Source organism: Drosophila ficusphila, unplaced genomic scaffold, assembly GCF_018152265.1.
Source record: "Drosophila ficusphila isolate 14025-0441.05 unplaced genomic scaffold, ASM1815226v1 contig_723, whole genome shotgun sequence".
Classification (NCBI taxonomy): Eukaryota; Metazoa; Arthropoda; class Insecta; order Diptera; family Drosophilidae; genus Drosophila; species Drosophila ficusphila.
In genome coordinates, this window is record NW_025064662.1 from 16,934 (window position 1) to 36,816 (window position 19,883).

Here is a 19,883-nt window from a genome sequence, read left to right on the forward strand (position 1 = left end):
TAATAAATACACATTTTTATTTATTGATTTGTTACTATTACAAAGTGTTCAACTAAGTTTCTACATTATTAAAACATTTAAATAATGTAGAAACTTAGTTGAACACTTTGTAATAGTAACAAATCAATAAATAAAAATAAAGTAGCCAGTATTTTTTTTGTTTTGAAAACATAACAGCTTTTCCCAGCACAAAACTAACAGAATCATTCTCAATAGCTGATAACGTAGATAGCGATGCCAACTCGGGTGCACATGGATTTTTTAGGAAATTCATAGCTGATCGAGAGCCATATCGCGATCTGGTAGGTCTGTTTCTTTTCAATTTTAAATCAAACGGTAAATAAGGGCGCTCAGCAAGCATTGACATCAACTCGCTTCGATTTTGAATTTGTCAGCGTGTGTCAAAGCACAGTTACACCGGCACATTCAGCGTGCTAACACGCTAAACAGTTTCCTGTTCTCGTTTTTCGTAAAGAATGATCTAAATTGTGTGAAATTTTAGTCAAGTGTTTTAAAATAACCATAAAAAAATAAACGCCGGCACACGCAGACGACGCGCAGGTAAGTGTGTGTGTGTGCTCGCGTGATTCTTTTGTCTTTTTCGCGGTAGCTCCTTCGATTCCTTCTTTCGTTTTTCTTCCTTTGGCGCCTCTTCCTTTCCTCCTTTGCTTCCTCTCTTTCCCAGTGCTGCAAATGGCGGCTGCAGCTGTTGCTTTGTTGTTGCTAGGCAAAGGCGTAGGCTTAAATTTGCAAGGGGTCATGAGTTAACTAGCCTCCTCATTTCCAGCGGCCGTTAAAATATGGTTATAAAGATAATATAGAACAAAAGATTACATACAATCGTTAAAATATAGAAATATATCGTGGTTAATATTTTTGACTTAATACTTTACCATTATGCAAATTATGCTCTACGCTCCTGTTGCTCGCCCTTGCAAAGCCGGTCTTTTAAAAGGGAGCAAAAGAGAAAAAAAACCAAGCAGCCCTTGACTACTCACAATTTTGCACATCACTTTCCGTTTCAGTTCAAACTTTCTCATCGTAGCAGCAACATCCAAGAATTCAACGAACGTAAAAACTGCCAACAAAATGAGTAAGGCGGATTCGAACTCGCGTCAGGGCTCCTACAAGTCCAACACCATCAACACGCAGGTAAAGTCTCCTGATGCCGATATCCCAACCAGATGATCCCTATTCGGAACTAACCTCACTTTATACTCTAGGACTCGCGCATGCGCCGCCATGAGGTGACCATCGAGTTGCGCAAGTCCAAGAAGGAGGACCAGATGTTTAAGCGGCGTAACATCAACGATGAGGACCTCACTTCGCCCCTCAAGGAGCTCAATGGCCAGTCGCCGGTGCAGTTGTCCGTCGACGAGATAGTGGCTGCCATGAACAGCGAGGATCAGGAGCGCCAGTTCCTGGGCATGCAATCTGCCCGCAAGATGCTCAGCAGGGAGAGGAATCCTCCCATTGATTTGATGATCGGCCATGGCATTGTGCCCATTTGCATACGCTTCCTGCAGAATTCTACCAAGTGAGTTTTGAGCGTATCTCCCCCTCTATGGAAGCATTTCTGAAGAGGTTTAATACTTTCCAGCTCCATGCTGCAGTTCGAGGCTGCTTGGGCTTTGACAAACATTGCATCCGGTACTTCTGACCAGACGCGCTGCGTCATTGAACACAACGCTGTGCCGCACTTTGTTGCGCTACTGCAGTCCAAGTCCACCAATCTGGCCGAGCAGGCAGTTTGGGCCTTGGGAAACATTGCTGGCGACGGGGCTGCTGCCCGCGACATTGTCATTCATCACAACGTCATTGATGGCATCCTGCCGCTGATCAACAACGAGACGCCGCTCTCCTTTCTACGCAACATCGTCTGGCTGATGTCGAATTTGTGCAGAAACAAGAATCCCTCGCCGCCCTTCGAGCAGGTCAAGCGTCTGCTGCCCGTTCTGTCGCAGCTCCTACTCAGCCAGGACATTCAGGTGCTGGCCGACGCCTGCTGGGCACTGTCCTATGTTACTGACGACGACAACAGCAAGATCCAGGCAGTGGTCGACTGTGAAGCAGTGCCTCGACTGGTTAAACTACTGCAAATGGACGAACCGAGCATCATTGTGCCCGCATTGCGCAGTGTCGGAAACATTGTCACCGGCACAGATCAACAGGTATGTGGATATATACATTGTTGCCTTCTAGGTATTAAATTTCAATTAAGTAGTTGCCATTTAATCAGACCAATTATTATATTTCATTTTGCTATTCGTTTGCAATTAATACACGCAGGAACTAAATAAATTGATTTAATATTTATTCCACCAGACTGACGTGGTGATTGCCTCTGGAGGATTGCCCAGGTTGGGTCTTCTGCTGCAGCACAACAAGAGCAACATTGTCAAGGAGGCTGCCTGGACGGTCAGCAACATTACGGCAGGAAACCAGAAACAGATCCAGGCGGTCATTCAGGCTGGCATCTTCCAACAGCTGCGCAACGTGCTGGAGAAGGGCGACTTCAAGGCCCAGAAGGAGGCTGCCTGGGCGGTGACAAATACCACGACGTCGGGCACCCCCGAACAGATCGTGGATCTTATCGAAAAGTACAAAATCTTAAAGCCATTTATCGATCTGCTAGATGCAAAGGATCCCCGTACCATCAAGGTGGTGCAGACGGGCCTGTCCAATTTGTTCGCCCTTGCCGAGAAACTCGGCGGCACCGAAAACCTTTGCCTTATGGTCGAAGAGATGGGTGGCCTAGACAAGCTGGAGACTCTGCAGCAGCACGAAAATGAAGAGGTCTACAAGAAGGCCTACGCCATCATTGACACTTACTTCAGCAACGGCGACGACGAGGCCGAGCAAGAGTTGGCACCGCAGGAGGTAAACGGAGCCCTTGAGTTCAATGCCACCCAGCCCAAGGCTCCCGAGGGTGGCTACACGTTCTAGCCTGATCACTCACCAGTTTACCCAAAACGCCGCTCACACGCCTTACAAACTACATCCCATTACCAAGACCTTCGACCGCGCTCACACGATTTTTTGTTTTGCCAGAGAATATGCCATTGTCAAACGTAATTACGTATCACATCTAAACATTCCCGAACACTTGGAGGCATGCATGCAAACACAGGCTAATGCATTTGCTTAGACACCACTCAAGACTTTAGATCGGTTAAAACACCTACACCTAACTCGTACTCGCCTGATCCCACTATGACTTAGCGTTGAAGCTTCGTAGCTGCCTGGCAGCACGGATCTGTGATGCACTTACTCTCGTTCCGAACTCAACCTCTCGGGCAGCTGTGCTGGCTGGTATCGTGGTTGCTTGTTGGAATCTGCACTTTCTGCATGCGTGTGCTTGGCATTTCATTTGGATACGTTTCATTTTTTTCGGATACATTTTAGGCTGTTTAGTATTTATTTATACAGGAATGCTTTTAATCCTCCGCCTTCGCGCAAGCATTACAACTACTACACTCCCATTACACCAGCGTCCTCATCCCCGATTCGTAAGATTATGTTCACAAGTTATCAATAAATAATGAATTGTTTGAATGATTAAACATGTTTGCTTTTGCTTCGGGCAGTAGTTATGGGTTTTAATCTAAACAGAATTTGTTTTTAATTCAGTTGAAAACTGTTCTTATTCAAAGTAAATCTCAAAAGTATTCTACAGTGTTTTATGCTGTACTAAAAGTAAAGCACAGTTTTGGGCTGTCGGGATTATAAAATGCACTGCTTTTGTTTGGTTCTTTCAGTGATTTTGCAGTGAATGAACATAAATTTAAAATGCTTATTCAGATTAAGTCAATCGTATTAAAATGCTATCCCTTCTTGGCTTGTGCGTTTTGTGAGTAAGCTCTGCATAAAGGCAGTGCACTCAATACATGTTTTTTGTGCATTTAAAAATACTAAGCGGATCACCGGAAGATTAAGAGCTATCTTCCGCAGCCACACACATTTATGCAGAACAGCCCGCTGAGTCGTACAGCGACCCCAAATGTTTCAGATTAGATAAAATGGTTAAACAAGAACTACTGGCACACAACTAGCCCCACAAACAACTCAATCAAAATGAGTCGCCGCATCCGCGTTTCCAGTGCTCAGTGTAAAAACAAAACAAGTGGAGCATCGTTCGCATCGAGTTCTTTCTTATTCCCATCGGATGCAGCGTCAGATCGCCGAATCGTCTGTGTAAATTCACGGCAAACAAACTATAAAAATAGATTAAAATTTTAGCATCGGAAAAGTAGTTGCCGAAAATTCGAACCGAGTTGTGGAGCTTTTTCCTCCGCGTTGCCCAAGTGTCGTCACCGATGAGGCGGGCCAATTTAATGGGTTCTTTTTTCCTCTATTTTATTATTTTTTCGAGCGCGAGCGTTTAGTCCAATTTTGACCGAAGCTGCGTGCGGGCGTGAATATCTAAGGCAACTAATTTATATAATTACTGCACGGTCTTTATTTTTTCGTTCGAATTTCTTAAGAATTCTGCAAAGGGTAATAAAATGGAAAAAGTGTTTGAAAAATAAAGTTGCAAAACTATTGATCCAATTGAAAATCAATTTAAAGTGATATACTCTTAATGTAAAATTCAATATCTTCCCCAAAATTTTCTCAAACAAACTATTGTTGTTGATGATGCCACTTCGAAAACGATTCTGTGACCTCATACGCTTTATTGGAAATCCAGTGAGGAGTTAGATTTACCATATGCAACTAGTCTATTATTTACTGGCTGCAATATAACGTTTTAAAATACTAGAAAAAGTTTTCCGGCAAAAAAAACCAACAAAAAAAAAAAAACGCTTTTGACAAACTCATGATGTAGTTAATTTCGTTGAATAAAACAAAAAATTGGCACACCAAAAATAAACAATAAACATCTAGCACTAGAGCAGCGCTACTTTATAGCGACAGTGGGGCAGAGTGTACACAAGAAAAAAAAGTTGATAAATTTGATACATATAAAATGTTTAAGCAAATAATTTATTGTTTTGTTGAAAACCAAAATTGGAATATTTTAGAGCATTATTTAAATGATTAGTGTTATAAATAATTATCTGAAATTTTTAAAGATTAAAAAGCATTCAATAAATGTTTTTCAAGAAAAAAGTTGTCTAACAAATATGTCTTTTTTTTTTTTTTTAGATATTTTAAGCATCTTGGAAACTTATATATATTTATTTTTTTGGTTTCTGTGTAGGCAGTGTGGCTTTCGCGATTTTGAAGCGGAAAATGGCTTTTCGTTTCGTTCCGTTTTTATTTTCCAGCTCGGGTGGGCGCGCATTTTGTTTGTTGATGTGGCAATTAAGCGCGCAAGTGTGCGCGTCGCATAGGAATCGGCATGCAGAGTTGCAGCTCTGGATCGGGAAACTATATAGGAAGTGGGCGGGGGACGGTAGCGGTAGCGAGTGGATGGTGGCCGCAGCGAAACGGAGGCGACTGCCGAAATTCGCGGGAAATTAAAAGTTGCCGCAAATATATAGCCGCAGCACTGTCACAAAGTTTTCCGCCTCGGCGTTTCCGCTTTGTTTACTTGCCGAAAATAGTGTCAAGTTTGGCCTAGTGTGCTCTCTTGTTCAGTTCACTTTATTTGTTCAAGGCGTTTCTTTTGTTTCGCCTGCGAGTGTTTGCCGTTTGGCTTTGGCCAAATGAAATAGAAGACAATTTACATTCTCGTTACAGAGTGCACTTCGAGGGCCAAGGTGAATTTAAATGGGATTCAATGTGTGTCTGGCGGTGGCTATTATTTGAAATTATATTTTCGTTTTATTAAAAGCGTTTTATACGGCTCTTATACATTTTGGCCAAGTTTACTTGCGTCAACGCATGTGTTTTGCATTACGCCGAAGGGCATCTTTATGCTAAACAAGTACCTCGGGTGGATCGGATCAACCATGTGGAAGCGATAAACTCACGCCTTTATTAAAAAGATTTTGATTTGATGCAAACACATACAAAGTATGGTGGAATTTTTAGATTGGATCAAAATGATGAGTAAATATTGATCACAAAAAATCTAATGGCTTGAATAGATAAATAAAACTGGTGTCGTAAAAAGTTTAAATTAGTACAGCCTTGTAAAGGATATTAAAATGTCTTTGTTTAATTTATCATAAATATGTCCTATAAATGCTATGTTTAATTTAAAATTTGGATCAATATAAAATATTTCCACATTTTTGCTTTTATGTTTCTATGTTTCAACCAGTTTTAATTTATTCTCTTTTACAGTCCTTTTTTTTTAAATAACTCTGGACCAAAAGAGGCAAAATGGGTGATGTTACAAATCCTACGACGACCGCCTCTCCTTTTGAATCCCCAATAAGTGCTGGAATTTTCCACAACATAGCCACAAGTTACACAGATCAGAACGTTGTAATATCACCTTTACTATTAGAAGCCACTCTATCACTTCTCTTCCTGGGATCTGATGGAGCAACCGCCGAGGAACTGCAGAAATTGCTGCGACTGAAGCAACGCTTTCCCAGCAATGCAAAAATGGCCAACTTTTATGCCGCGGAACTGGCGAACATCACAATGGATGCAGATACCCGCCTGCAGTTACAGAATCGATTGATGCTCCAGCCAATTTCTGGATCTGAGTCTGGCCCAGCAGATGACTTCCAGAAGATTGCTCAAACCTATTTCCATGTCACGGCCGAGTGTGTTGACTTGGAGCAAACGGAGAAGCTGCGTCGCCACATCAAGGAGCAAATCCTGGCCAGCGTTGGCGGAGGCAGTTGGGATCAGATCCAAGTGGAGAGTAGTCCGGCGGCCAAAACCCTTCTCCTGATGGCTGCGAATCTCCAGAGCAAGTGGTTCCTGCCCTTCAGTGCCTACAGAACCGGACTCTATGAGTTCCACAACGGAAGTCAGGTGAAATCAGTGCCAATGCTATTCGATGACGATATGTTCGTGAAATTCGCTGAGCTAAGGGATTTGGATGCCCGGGCCATAGAACTTCCCTACGAACACGCCGAGGAGCTGTCCATGCTGCTCATCCTGCCAAATCAACGAGGGGGTCTCCAGGATCTGGAGAAGCAGCTGAGTGGCCAGGATTTGGGTGCACTGCAGCAGAGGATGCAAATGGAGGGCGTGCAGGTGCTACTACCAAAATTCAGTATCGATTTCGAGTGCAGTTTGCGGCAGCCGCTGAAACAGGTCAGTGAAATTATTTAAATACGTCCTATTTGCTGTTTATTTATAATTTATATAATCATTTTTTAACAGCTTGGCTTTGAAGAGATATTTGCACCATCAGCCAATTTTAAACATTTGCATTCGTCTGGCAATTTACCCGTTGTTGATGTTCTCCAAAAGCTGCGTTTGAATTTCAACGAATCGGGTTCCGGAAATGAGTTGCCACGAGTTGCAGCAGGTATGTTGCTTATTAAAAATCCCATTAAATATATTTACCTATTTTCTCACTTAATTCAGAGTATAAACCCATTGTGATCAGCAATTCCTCCCGCCAGAAATTCTTCCGAGCCGACCATCCATTTTTCTTTGCCATTCGCAGTGAGAATGTGACCTATCTAATGGGTCACGTGGTTGAATTTTAAGTAATGCTCACTAATGAAATAGAAGATGTGAAGGGATTGTGCAATATTTAAACTTGTGTAAAAATAAGTAAAATAAAACTAATATTTACTAAACAAGTCAATTTTTTCTATGTTAGTTCTTCTCCAAGTTGTTTCCCAAGAATTTGTTTTGTGAATTAAGTATTTGGTTATGTAAATTCGATAGCCAGATGGTACTTGTATTTTGTAAGATATATTTTCATATTATCATACGTATGGGGACAGCTGGGCGTAAATTCTACGCATTTATATACTTACATTGAATTAAAGAAAGATTAGAGCTTTCCCAAGTCACTCAAGTTTTTATCTACATATTTACCTATGATATTTTACTCGGAATTCGAATTTTGAAACGTTTGTCAAACATTAAGAAACAAGAAGGTATTAAGTTTTATAGTATCCCACCCAATAAAAACAACCGCGTTTGGCATTTTCATAGATTTTCTAACAAGAGTCTTGAGTTTATTTAAAGATATATCTGTATAATTTGTTTTGTTCCAGAAATAGTCCTGTTATGTTTATTAGTTTTACAATTATTGTATTTTGTAGGTTTTTATCTCTTTTGTTTTCTTAATGGGGCTTAATGTTGCATTAATACTAGGAAAACTTTAAATGGAATCAAAAACATGTTCACACCTTGCTGTGATCTCGCTCATTAATTTATTCAATTTCATTGTGTTCTGTTTAATAGGCTTTTTGTAAATCTAGCTAAAAAGTTATCTTTAGTTTAAATTCTTTCAATTTGTTTACATATGCAATGACGTAAAGTTAAATGTGTATTCTAAATATGAGTCTAGGTATGATTGATGTCCAAATCACTTTAAAAGACATTAAGTTTGAACATTTCATGGGATTTAGCCAGAAGCTGGCAGATTGAACGAAAACTAGGATTGGATGGGATCATTTGATAAACCAGGACTTCAATTGATTGCTTTCCATTTCAAGCATTATCCGATGCATACGTACATGAATATTCACAGAGATTTCTACGGTAGTTTTAGTTTAGTTTGTGAAATTTGATTTACATATATGTACATGTGTCTTTGGTAGAAAATCGAAGCCTCTTAAATGCATCTTAGTGTCGGTGTTGGCCAGCAGGTGTCGCCTCGGACTCACTTGGATATTGCTATTGTTTTTGCTGGCCGTCATCAGTGGATGTGGGTGGCTGTGATGATGGTTGCGCCACCACTCCCCCGCCATCTGTGGCCTCCACCGCGCCCCTGTTCAGCAGGTAATCCAAATCAAGGGTGATGCGATCCAGTGTTGCATCATTGCCACTCTGAGTGTTTGTGGGCGTCGCTGGGGTCGTGGTCGCCGTGCTGGTGACCGTCGAAGTGGAGACCACGGCGGCCACCATGGTGGGCAGCAGGGGGTCAAAGGTCGTCCTCGATGTCGGCTCCAGGATGGTCACGCGCTTCTGCGTCTTGGGCGTCTGCGTGGGCAACGTGGACATGTTGGGAATGGTCGAGATGGCCGGCATCCCCGCCGCTCCACTCAGGTTGCCGCTTATGGTCGGCGGTGGCGCCATGCTCAGGATCAGGGGACTGGGCACGAAGTCGACGTAGGGATTATGCTGCAGCGGAACATAATGAGGAGTGCCGCCGGCCGTGGGCATTATCGCACTGGTGTGAATGCCAATTATACTGTCTGCAAGGAGAGGTTGAGAGAGAGAGAGAGTGGGGGATATCAGACACCAGATCGTGAATAATGCATAAGCATTTGGCCTCATCCCCAAAGTGTTTGTCTATGCAGACAATATACAGAGAACAAAGCGTTTTTTCACACTGTTTTAATGTTGGAAAATGTTGGAATGGGGTTTAAATTGACCAACAACCTGTTAAGGTTAACAATTTGCTAAAGTGGAAAAACGTTTTCTTGAGTGTTCATATTTTTTTTAAAAATACAAATAATAAAAAGGTAATCTGTATAATCATGAAAATTTAAAAAAGGAAAGGAGTTTATATTTCAGCATTTCTACTTTGTAAAAATAATTTTTAAAGCAAATAAAATTTGGTTTGTTTACAATAATAAAAGAACATCAATTGGGAATAAAAATTTCTTGAAAAAGTGATATTACCCAAAATGTTTTGTATATACAAATTTCAACCATTTCCGATTTTTTTTGAAACTGCTAACATCTTTTCTTGTTAAAGTTTTGAATTGAAATGTTTTTCATTGTTTTAATTCGAACAAAATTAGTTAAGCCTTTTGAAATGTTTGTTTGGATACATTATGTAGATTTTATGGTTACACAAATAATATTTAATTTCAGAAAAATAAGTGTCCGAATATTTTTATATTTTCTCCCAGTGCACTTACCTGCTGCCACGCCCTGAAGGATATCGAGAGTCTCGACGCCCACGAACTCGCCGCAGGGTCCTGGGCGGTAGTGCGTCGGCTGCTGATGCAACGTGCGCCTCCCCAGGCTTCCTGTGAGTCCGCCCACGCCCACTCCAACGCCCACGCCCACGCCCATTCGCATGGTGTACGCATCGTAGGCGGGGCCCCCGCCCAGGATGGCGCAACACCGGGTGTCCGGCGAGGGGGCCACCGAGAGGGCCTGTCGGTCGCCGAGGAAGGACTCCGCCGGTCCATCTGCTCCTGGTTGGCAGCGCGGCGCCGTCGAGATGATTGTCAACGGCAGAGGGACGCCGGATCCTGGTGCTCCGGACAGTTCCAGGCCCACCTTCGATTGGAGGGGCGGGGCACCACCACTTCCGCCTCCTCCTCCTCCTCCTACTCCCCCGCCTCCTCCTCCGATTGAAGAGGCCAAGGATCCGCCTGCTGCGGAGGACACAACTGCATTGGACATTGACAAGGACACGCCGCAGTCGTTCTCCTTTTCCTTGTCGTGGTTGGTGTAGACTGCAGAAAAAAAGTGAATCCTCATGAGAACTTAAATCCAAAGGACACCCAGGAGCAGAACCTACAGCTCAGCGGACTGTTCACATTGGCCGTCGTCGTCGTGGTGGTGCAATAGTTCTCGTCCAGGCTGCTCCTGCTCGTATTGAATTTGGCCTGCTTGAGGGAGCTGTTCTGACTGCTCCCATTGCTGCTCAGGAACGGAGGTCCCCTCAACTGACTCTCGGCCTTGATCACGAAGCAGATGAGGATGGAGGAGCCCTGCAAGTGCACCGATTGAATCATTACTTTCCCCATCGGATTGCGGCATAAACTTCCAGCCCATCTGGGCTGACCCTAATAAAATCCGAAAGTCCAGCTTGTCAACGGGATGGGTTGTCGCCTGAATGGAGTCATTAGGCCACCGAAAAGACCCTTCGATTACGGCCAAGGTGGTGGCCCAAATCAAGCCAAGCGATTGGTAAATTAAATGCATGACCAAAAGGCGGCCATAAATCGAGGCCAAACCATATGGGCCATACGCATGGCCATTATGTCCCTTTTTCATGGCTACAATTTATGGGACTCTCGCTCCAAATTCAGAGCCTGCATTTTCGAACGGAATTAATTGCGAAATTAGCGAAAGACACTTTGGCTGTAAGACGTACTGAATTGCTCTAATTGTATGGATTCCTTTTGCATGCTCGCCAAGGATTTCAGGGATATTAACATACAAAGCACAGGGATTTCTGCAGGCAGAGCAGCCCTGAATAATATATATTTTACTTATTGCTTTATCATTTTCAACAAATCAAAGAAGAAACTATTATTCTTGGATATTATTTAAGCCAGCAAAGTTTAAAGTACAATTTGATTGTTGAGCATAAAAAACGATATTATTTTCAAGCTAGTTTGTTTTGAAAAGCCTAAGGTAATTATTAAATTTTAGTAAGAGTAAATTTCCAACTCTTTGCATTATTTAATACCACTAAAAGTTAAATAAGTTGTTTGATAAAATACTTGAGGCATTCAAATGAAATATAAAAGTTAAGGCAAATAATCTTTCTTTTATTGGGAACTAGTTTCTCCATCAAACGATTGCCCGTTAAACACCGTTCCTGTATAAAAGCCACTTGAGCTCAGAATTAATGTCCTTTCTCAGCTATATTTTTCTGGCCGTGCAGTCTGCTTCCTCGGCCACTGTTTAAATAATTAAACAGCAAAGGCAGACAGAGCCAGGCCCACGCCCACAATCAAAGTGATTTGGGTGCACATTAATAGTCCTGGACCAGCAGGATTGAGAGGGCTGTAGACATTGTGGTGTGGACTCAAGGGGGCGGCGGCTCGACCTAATTTGTTTGTGTTTGGATTTGAATGTGCCGTGTGCGCATTACGTATACGCCGAGTGGTGCACACACGCGCTCACTTGCCGGTTCGCCACATCAAAGTGTGTGCGTGTAATTATGTGATTAGTTTTGCAAGGATACACGGCTACAAGGATACAAGGATTCGGGAATACAAGTGTACAAGTGTACGCAGTGCCTCCCGTTCGCCCGTGCAGATAATTGTTTATTTAATTGGATTGAGCTGATTGCTGGGCGTGCGCAGGTCCTTAAACGTTTTAATGTCACTTCGGAAAAATGAAATAGTTATAGAAAATTAAGTTGAGACGTTGGCTTGGCCAGGAAAATGCTCTCCCTTTGATGTGAATCCACTGCTCGAGTGGCAGGTGGCCAAGTCGAGCGCACTTATTTCATTTGCACAGCAAATCACCGAGAAGTGGAGCAAAAAGCAAACAATAACATTTCGTGGAGCGGGGGAAAAGTGGCAAAAGCGGAGTCAAGTGTCAAAGCCAAGGGCAAGATAAACACGAAAAGGCTTCTGCTTCTGCTTTTTAGCTCTTTGATCAGGCTGTTAATGCAGCCACCATTCAGATATCCAGGTGGCTGCCCCGCCCCCTTGATTCTCGCTTTCAACCGCCGCCCATATTCTGAGTTGATTTTGCATGCATAATTTGTGCACGGCAGGTGTAAAAATATGCAGGCTTTACACTTTGATAAAATATGCAACTTAAATAAGTAGAGGGAAATAAAAATGCGAATGCGAATGCGATGGCGATGGCGATTTGCATAAGCCTGCGTAACGAATAAGAGTGTTTGTACTTTTGAAGCCTAATAGTTGGGCCTCAATTGGAGCGGCAAATGGGATTGGAGTTCTTGGGAGGGGAAAGGGAGGGAATCAAACATCCGACCTTAATCCCGAAACCGGTCGGTCACCATGTACTACATATTTAATGGGTGCGCTTAATTGAATTTCAATTGCTGGCTAAGAGGATGTAAACGCTTGCCCGCACACTTACCAATAATATGCACGATATGCCGAACGGATATGCCCACAAGGTATCCGGTGATGAATTAACATAAGCGATGAACAGCCCGTCGCAGCAGATTTTCGAGAAGAGCAGTCCGCCGGCCCGATAAAGTAATCCGAATCTACGTTAAATTAGACGGAAGAGCAGATTTCAGAATGACATTGTGGCTGAGATTGTTTTCGATTCGTTTTTTTTTTTTTTTTGGTTTTACTTCTTCTTTTATCAGATTAGCTTGGAAAAGAAAATGGAAATTTTACGGAAAAGAAAAAGGGAACAAAGTGAAATGGCAAGTCCTGTGCGGTCATTAAAATCTAAGTGTTTCCCTTGCCAAAGTCTTATCCTATTTTTTTTTTTTTGGCCCGTTTGAGCCTTTTTTTCGACTTACCGCCGTCGCAAAGCCAGATTGAATTTATCCAACGGATGCGTATGCACATTGCGATTCTTGTGCCACAACCACAAAAGTTTCTTCATTAAAATGGCAAACAGCGCCAGGAAGAGCAGGATGAAGAGCAAATCGATGCAGATGAACAGGATGAAGCTGAGCGAGGGCGACTCTGTTGTTGGAGCGTCACTCGAACCGGAAGTGAGAGGCGCAGCCAGGGCGGAAACGGAAGTGGAGGAGGGGGAGTACGAGGAGGAGGTGCCTCCTTTGCCCCTCCAAAAGGCGGGAAACTGCTGCTGCTGCTGCTGCTGCTCTTGAAAGAAGTCACTGTTGCTGCTGCTCGGAGTTGCTGCTCCACCACTACTGATTGATGACATCGATGTGGCCGCATCATCATCATCATCATCGCCATCAGCTGCGGCTGATGAAGATGAAGATGAAGATGCCTCTGTTGTGGCTCTGGTTCCATTTCCCATTTCGAGCAGTAAATTATCGCCGTTGAGCAGCGAATGCGTTGAATAGAAGCCGCCGCCGCCCTCGGAGTCCGCTTCCTGTTTGCCCGCGGGGGCGTGGGATCCCGTCCAGAGGATTTCCAGCCACCAGTGGCGTGGCCACTGGCCAATAATGCTGCAGATTAGCGGAGCTGCCACGGCGAAGAGGAGCGGCAGCAGCCAACTAATGCCGATGGCGCCACGCATTCCGGTTGTTGCATTTCCACTGGGTGGCTGTGGTGGTCGCAGCTTCACGGGATTCGCGGATGAGGCGGTGGCTGCCAGAGGCGACTGGGCCCGGATCTGGGTGATGTTGCTCAGGCTCTCCAGCTCACGATCCCTCACTCCATCACGAATTCCATCCCTTTCCCGCTCCCTTTCCCTTTCGAGACGTCGCTTTGTGGGCGTGGATGGTTTGCCAATGCCAATCTGGAGATACTTCTTCGGCATGAGCTCCGTGTGAATGGCCAAGGCGATGGCAATCAGGGTGGAGATGGCCAACAAGAGGAGCGAGGCCAGCGAGCTGCTAATGATGCCGTGCCAACTCTGCAAGAGGAGGAAATTATGAACGGCCGTTAATAAGGAAATTGAGTGCTTTGACGGCTCAGCTCTGCAACATCGTTATTTTTAATTAAATATAAAAAGTTGTCATCGTCACCGCTGCTGCCGCCGCCGCATCAGCAGCAAAAGTCGCAGCAGCAGCAGCAGCAGCAGCAGTGGCAGTGGCAAAGCCATTTGGCGGGATTTATTTTTATGCAACACCCCCTAATGGTGGCATTTTGGCATACATTTTTTATTACACTCTTCACGCGCTTCGAAGCTGACTGGACATTGGTTATTAAAAAGTTGTTAACAATTTGGCCAACATCACTTTTTTGGGACTCTGCTTTCATAACCAATTAGGATCTCATGTCTCATAAAATAAGTTGCTTAATAAAATGCAACTTAAGTCGCATTAACAGATTTTTTATGGCTAATTGGTTTTAGGCTTTTGGGGCTTATTTAATAGAGTGGTTTCCAAGTGGAATAAACAGACGATATAAAAACTTAGTTATGGAAATTTTACACCACTTAAATGAAACTTGTGAGAATTCGCTGTTAAATAATTCTTAATTATGAGTAGACATGTATATTTAGTTCTTAAAAGTTAGAGTTATTAAAATTGTTTATTTATGTTTTTACGTATTTTTAATTGTTCAGTTTATATAGAAGCATTTTCTTATAGCTTAATTATGACCACACACGTATGTTTGAACCATTAAAGTTAATACAAATTTAAATAATATGCCAGAATTTGACATACAAAGTAACTCCAGCTTTTATCCTTCCACCTTGAAATTCCCGGCTAGACTTACAACCTTTCTGTTTACGTTCATGACGAATTCAGGACACGCGTTTAAAGTCTCATCATCTTCAGTGGCCTGCGGGTCAAATGTGAGGAAAAACAGTCTGTCAACTTTATAATTTTCAATTTACAATACGAAAGTGAATACGAATATTTCCACCCCGTCAGTTTGCCGCGGAAAATTATGAGTTAAGTGCGCTTAAAAGCTTTCGCCTTTCACATGTCCTGATGCAGTGCCACGCCCCCGTTTTTCGTGTGCCTTAAGGGCGGTCGTACGGGTCGTATGCGTAATTTATGTTTTCTTATTTATTGTTTTTGTGTGTTTCCCCCAACCCCCCGCGCGTTTCGTTTAACTGTCGTGCTGAAATTGTATTTTATTTATGCTTGCAAATATATGCAATAAGTAAAATGAATATTTTAATTGTATTTATTGTGGCATTGCGTGGGCGTGGCCGGTGGGCGTTCGGTGGTTTGGTTTTCTGGCGGCTGGCGGTTTGCTGGCTGCGGTTGACGTCCGACGCCGATGGCATCCACCTCGTCTTCGTTGCTCCTGCTCCTCCTGCTGCTCCTGCTGCTCCTGGAGTCCTGCTGCTGCCGCTGCCACTGTGACACGTGTTTCAAACCATAAAATTTGCATGTGAGCACATGTTCGGGTGTGGTACTTTTTAATAAAGTTGCCCTGGCCGCATGTGCGCACAATTAATGTGCAATAATAATAATTATAACAATGAGTGCGTGTGTGTGCGCATTGTGTGCTGTTAAGACAAAGTTTCCCACAGGCAGAAAGTGCCGCGAAATGCGCATTGTGCAACTCATCCCGTTGACGTAAGTTGCTCATTAACTTGGCCAACGGAGGAGAGTCCGCTTTGTGCAGCATTTCCATTGCCAGAGGCCAACCAGCCAAGCAGCCTATGTCGGGTTTATTTTATTGTCCGTCGAGCAGGACGATCCACAACGAGTCCACGTCCACGTAGTTCTCTAGCACAAACGGTGGTTTTTCAAAAATTCCTCCGTCCATTTGAATCCTTTGAGACGCCACCCGTGTTGCGTGCGGCAAAAACGTCGATGCAGATAGCGAAACATACTCGGTCTGCTCTTCTGGATTCCCTGGCATCTTTGTGCCTAGTCCACCGCCGTCATCGTCATCGTTTGCCTTTGTCAGCGTTTCCAGTTGCGAATTTCCCCAGGAGCTGCACGCCGAGAAAATTGCATCGCAGTCGGTTGTTTTCCAATAACAATTCTATTAGCACTCGGGGATTCAAATTGTTTTGAACAGAAAGAACAGAGTCCTAATTTTGTTATTTTTGTATAAATACGAAAATATGTCTTAATAAAATTTCTCTTTTCATATTTTCCTTCAAAACAAAAAGACTTTAAGTGTTCAACATTCTTTGTTTTTTTTATGGTTCTTAATGTTATAATATTCTTAGCTTAAATCACTATTTTAACCATTGATGTTTGCCTGCGTATTTGAATTTAGATGCGGCATTTATAACTAGTATTATATTATGCATGAAGCAGCTTAAGTTAAAACTTTCCATAACAACTTTCCATAAACAAGGATTTTCAAATTATCGGACAACTAAATCTTTGAATAAATGTTTCCTTGTTGTCAAACTTATTTTTCCCAAAGCTTGTTTTGTTTGTTATGATCAAATATTATTCTGCAGCTTAAGATGTAAAAAATAGACATGAGAAGCATTGTCAAATGGATTAAAATTCGACTTATTTGCCTTTTTAGATCAAAGAATAATCCTATTGTAGTACATTGAGCATTGAAACTGGCGATTTGTGGGAATAATCTTTTCTATTGCAAATTTTCTATTTTCAATTGAAATTTGAATGAGTTGAGTTATAATGAGAGTTAATCCTGTGCCACACATTCGGGTTGACATCCATCCGATGTGGTTTTTCCGAGTGTGCCTCCTTTGTCATTTTCCGCAGCTTAACTCTCCATATTGCGTCCTCGCATCCTTTGCTGAATCCAGAATCCTTATCTGCAAGTGCCGCGTCCTTTGTCGTGCAGGATGTTTTATTTGTTTTTCATTCGTTTATTGAGCCGTTGTTGTTTCCACAGCGGACCAGTTTATTACTAATTCAAAAATGTTATTTCTTGTTAGAGCTTTGCAGTTACTGGTTCTTCTTTTTTTTTTTCTCGCCGGGCGTTTCACGACCTCCGGGGATTAGGCAGCGCAACTTTATTCGCTTATGCCTTCCCCGTTTTACGTTTATAATTTAGACGGTTTCGCAAGCGCTTTGGGGACCTCCGCGGATCCTTGGCCAATGGGTTTCGGGATGGGATGTCCTGGCTGGCGTTCCTTCAACGCACTCGGGTTGGCGTCTTTCCCCCATTAACATTTTCCCACTTCAACTTCAAACGTCTGAGGAGAGTGTGCGTTTATAAATATTAATTTCGATTCCAGTTGCCTCCGCCGGGCCTGATCCTTCTGTATCCTTCCATATCCTTCCACCTGACCCGCTGCTCCTCCTCGACGAAGGCGGCGGCGGTGGCAACAACGTCGTGCATTGTTGACTTTTAATTTCCTTCCAAGGAGGTCGACGCCAACAGGTTTGGGAATTGTTTTCCATGAATTTTCCGTTTGGCTGCCACGAAAACTAAATGTAAATTATTTGCTTTGTTGTCCACCGAACGAAATCTTAGAGCGGAGAAAAAAAAAACATTCCTGGTTTGTTGGTAACGACTTGCAGACGACACGCTAATTTGTTTTGATGATGATTACGCATTTTTCCCCGGCCGTGATTATTATTTGAAAAGTCGACTGGGAAATTGGTGATTTGGCGGGGAACAGACACCGCAAATAATTACAACTTAAGGGTTCCACGGCCTGCTAGTTTAAGCCGACGGGATTTCCCATCTTTAGCATCTTTCGCATCCTTAAAGGGGAAACTCGTTTGTGCGCTTCGATTGCCTTCTGTTCCTTACATCGTGCCACACTTTTTGTTATTACTTTTCCGCCTCTGCCTCCCCTGCAACTCCGCCTCCTCTGCCGCGAACTGTTTGGTTTGGTTTTCGGGTTGCTTTGCTTTCAGCTTGGCTTTCCTCCATTTTACTTGTTTATTTATTTTGGCGTAATTAAATTTCACGCTATGCTCCCCGTTTTTTCCCGTTCCCATTACCGCCGCCGACTCACAAAGGCTTTGTTTTAAAGGGTTCGCATAGCACTAACGCATTTAACCGAACTAAAGAATGTTAACGTACGGCATTCAAATGTGCAGCGATTAAGCAGCGAAGCATTGCAGGAACAAACATTTAACCTATTTTTGCCAGCAGACAGAGGTTACGTTTTTAGAAATTTCTGTTAGCCAATCTTAAACAATTTATAATTTTAACTTTGCCTTGTTTGCATTAAATATATTTAACAAAATATTAAATAACATTCCTTATCAATTACAAAATATAGTGACTTATTCATATGCCACAATGATGGTTTTATTTATTATTTCACAACTAGTAACAGATTTACAGAGCTGTACATTTATTTAATGTTTTCCGTGACATACACATGTAAATTTAAATTACAAATATACATTCAATGTTTTTATTTTACTTTACATACCTCTTATTTTTTACATGTAAGCTCAATTAAAAAAAAAACCAGATCTCAATTTAAAATTCGACAAAAAAATATATAACAAATGCTTCGAACTCTGTGTTTAACTTAACCACCCCTGAATAAAAAAATCAAGCCCATGGACTTTCAATAAGTTAATTTGAGCCTTTTCATTAATAGCTTTTGAAAGCGCTCTTTTTTAACCCGTTGACATGCTTGTCAAGCTGGGATATTGCGAAATAAACATAAAACGAAATTGAATTCATGGGTCAGGGGGTCAATATATGTATGGTATGGGGTTACTATAAGTTCAAGTTTATTGTGTGTGAAATACTCACCGCCGGCAGCATTTTCATGAAGCCCAGCAGGTAGATGAGCATCACGCTGGAGGTGGAGATGCAGAACTGCATCTTGAGGAACGTGACGGCGCACTTGCGGTTGCACCAGATGGGCGCCAGGATGAGCAGGGCGGATCCGCACTGGAGGAGGCAGCAGGCGCAGCTGGCGATCACGAAGAGAGGGCGGCGGGGGGCGTGCGAGGGAGTGGCCTAAAAAACGGAATAGAGGCAAGGGAAAAACGAAAACAATTAGCAATTCAAACTGGCAGCGAAAGCGGTGGCTAAAGTCGGCTTAAATCCTGTTGGCCTTGGCAGGCTGCCGCCAACAATTGAGCGGATTTGGATTCAGACAGGGATGCAGTCTAAGCGAATGGATTATTTTTCACGGCCTTCCATGAAAACGTTAACTGATTCGTTGTAAAATTTAATATTTAAAACATTGAAGTTTAAATATTGAATTTTAGTAAGCAAAGTTAAATTATGTTTTTAGATTTTACCAAAAATAATAAGGAAGCATAATTGGAAAGCTTAATTATATGGTGAATAAGTGGTACAGACAAAAAAACCTTAAAAGTGTTTAAGGTTTGCAAAGTAAAATTATTTTTTTATTTTAATAATTGTTTTGCAAGCCAAAAAATTATTATGAATTTTTGCATTAGTGACTACTTTTTGATTTTACTAACTAAACATTAAATACGAACATAAACAACAGAACAAAAAACTGCTTCAACTTTTGCAACAAACTCCTTTAAATACAATAATCTTTAGTAAATACTTTATATCTGGGAGGATGCAGTTATTCTCAAACTTTATGTTGTGCAGAAAACCACAGGAATTTAAGCGTTAATCAAACCCTTTATGCCAGTTGATCGCAATGCGTCCCTGATTTAAGGACTTTCGCCGTGACTGAATGCAAACAGCACAATGCTGGGAACAAAAACGAAAGCCAGAAAGCCAGAG

The 19,883-nt window shown here is 42.5% G+C and overlaps 3 protein-coding genes across 6 annotated transcripts in view; 2 read left to right on the forward strand and 1 right to left on the reverse strand.

The window, feature by feature from the left end:
* The first annotated feature begins 331 nt into the window (after positions 1–331).
* LOC108089198 (importin subunit alpha) lies at positions 332–3,563 on the forward strand. The gene is made up of 5 exons (XM_017187343.2): positions 332–561; positions 1,026–1,152; positions 1,224–1,537; positions 1,601–2,171; positions 2,326–3,563. Exons 2-5 carry the CDS (start codon positions 1,090–1,092, stop codon positions 2,944–2,946), a joined length of 1,569 nt encoding a protein of 522 aa, XP_017042832.1. The 5' UTR covers positions 332–561; positions 1,026–1,089; the 3' UTR covers positions 2,947–3,563.
* A 569-nt stretch (positions 3,564–4,132) lies between these two features.
* Positions 4,133–7,657, forward strand: LOC108089199 (serine protease inhibitor 42Dd). 3 transcript variants are annotated; one of them, XM_017187344.2, is made up of 4 exons: positions 4,133–4,497; positions 6,235–7,164; positions 7,234–7,381; positions 7,441–7,657. In XM_017187344.2, the coding sequence occupies exons 2-4, from the start codon at positions 6,274–6,276 to the stop codon at positions 7,563–7,565; spliced, it is 1,164 nt and encodes a 387-aa protein (XP_017042833.2). In that variant the 5' UTR covers positions 4,133–4,497; positions 6,235–6,273; the 3' UTR covers positions 7,566–7,657. The 3 variants fall into 3 exon arrangements, with proteins under 3 accessions (XP_017042833.2, XP_017042834.2, XP_017042835.2); XM_017187345.2 differs by having other exon boundaries at positions 4,133–4,427; XM_017187346.2 differs by having other exon boundaries at positions 4,150–4,194.
* Positions 7,658–7,990: 333 nt separating this feature from the next.
* Positions 7,991–19,883, reverse strand: part of LOC108089159 — a 125,478-nt gene continuing 113,585 nt past the window's right edge. For both annotated transcript variants that reach the window (XM_017187283.2, XM_017187284.2), the window contains exons 16-21: positions 18,924–19,133; positions 13,181–14,214; positions 12,784–12,916; positions 10,514–10,706; positions 9,903–10,448; positions 7,991–9,230 (exon numbers count right to left, since the gene is read on the reverse strand). In XM_017187283.2, coding sequence (XP_017042772.1) covers positions 8,710–9,230; positions 9,903–10,448; positions 10,514–10,706; positions 12,784–12,916; positions 13,181–14,214; positions 18,924–19,133 — 2,637 coding nt within the window. In that variant the 3' untranslated portion in view covers positions 7,991–8,709. The remainder of the gene's footprint in view (positions 9,231–9,902; positions 10,449–10,513; positions 10,707–12,783; positions 12,917–13,180; positions 14,215–18,923; positions 19,134–19,883) is intronic.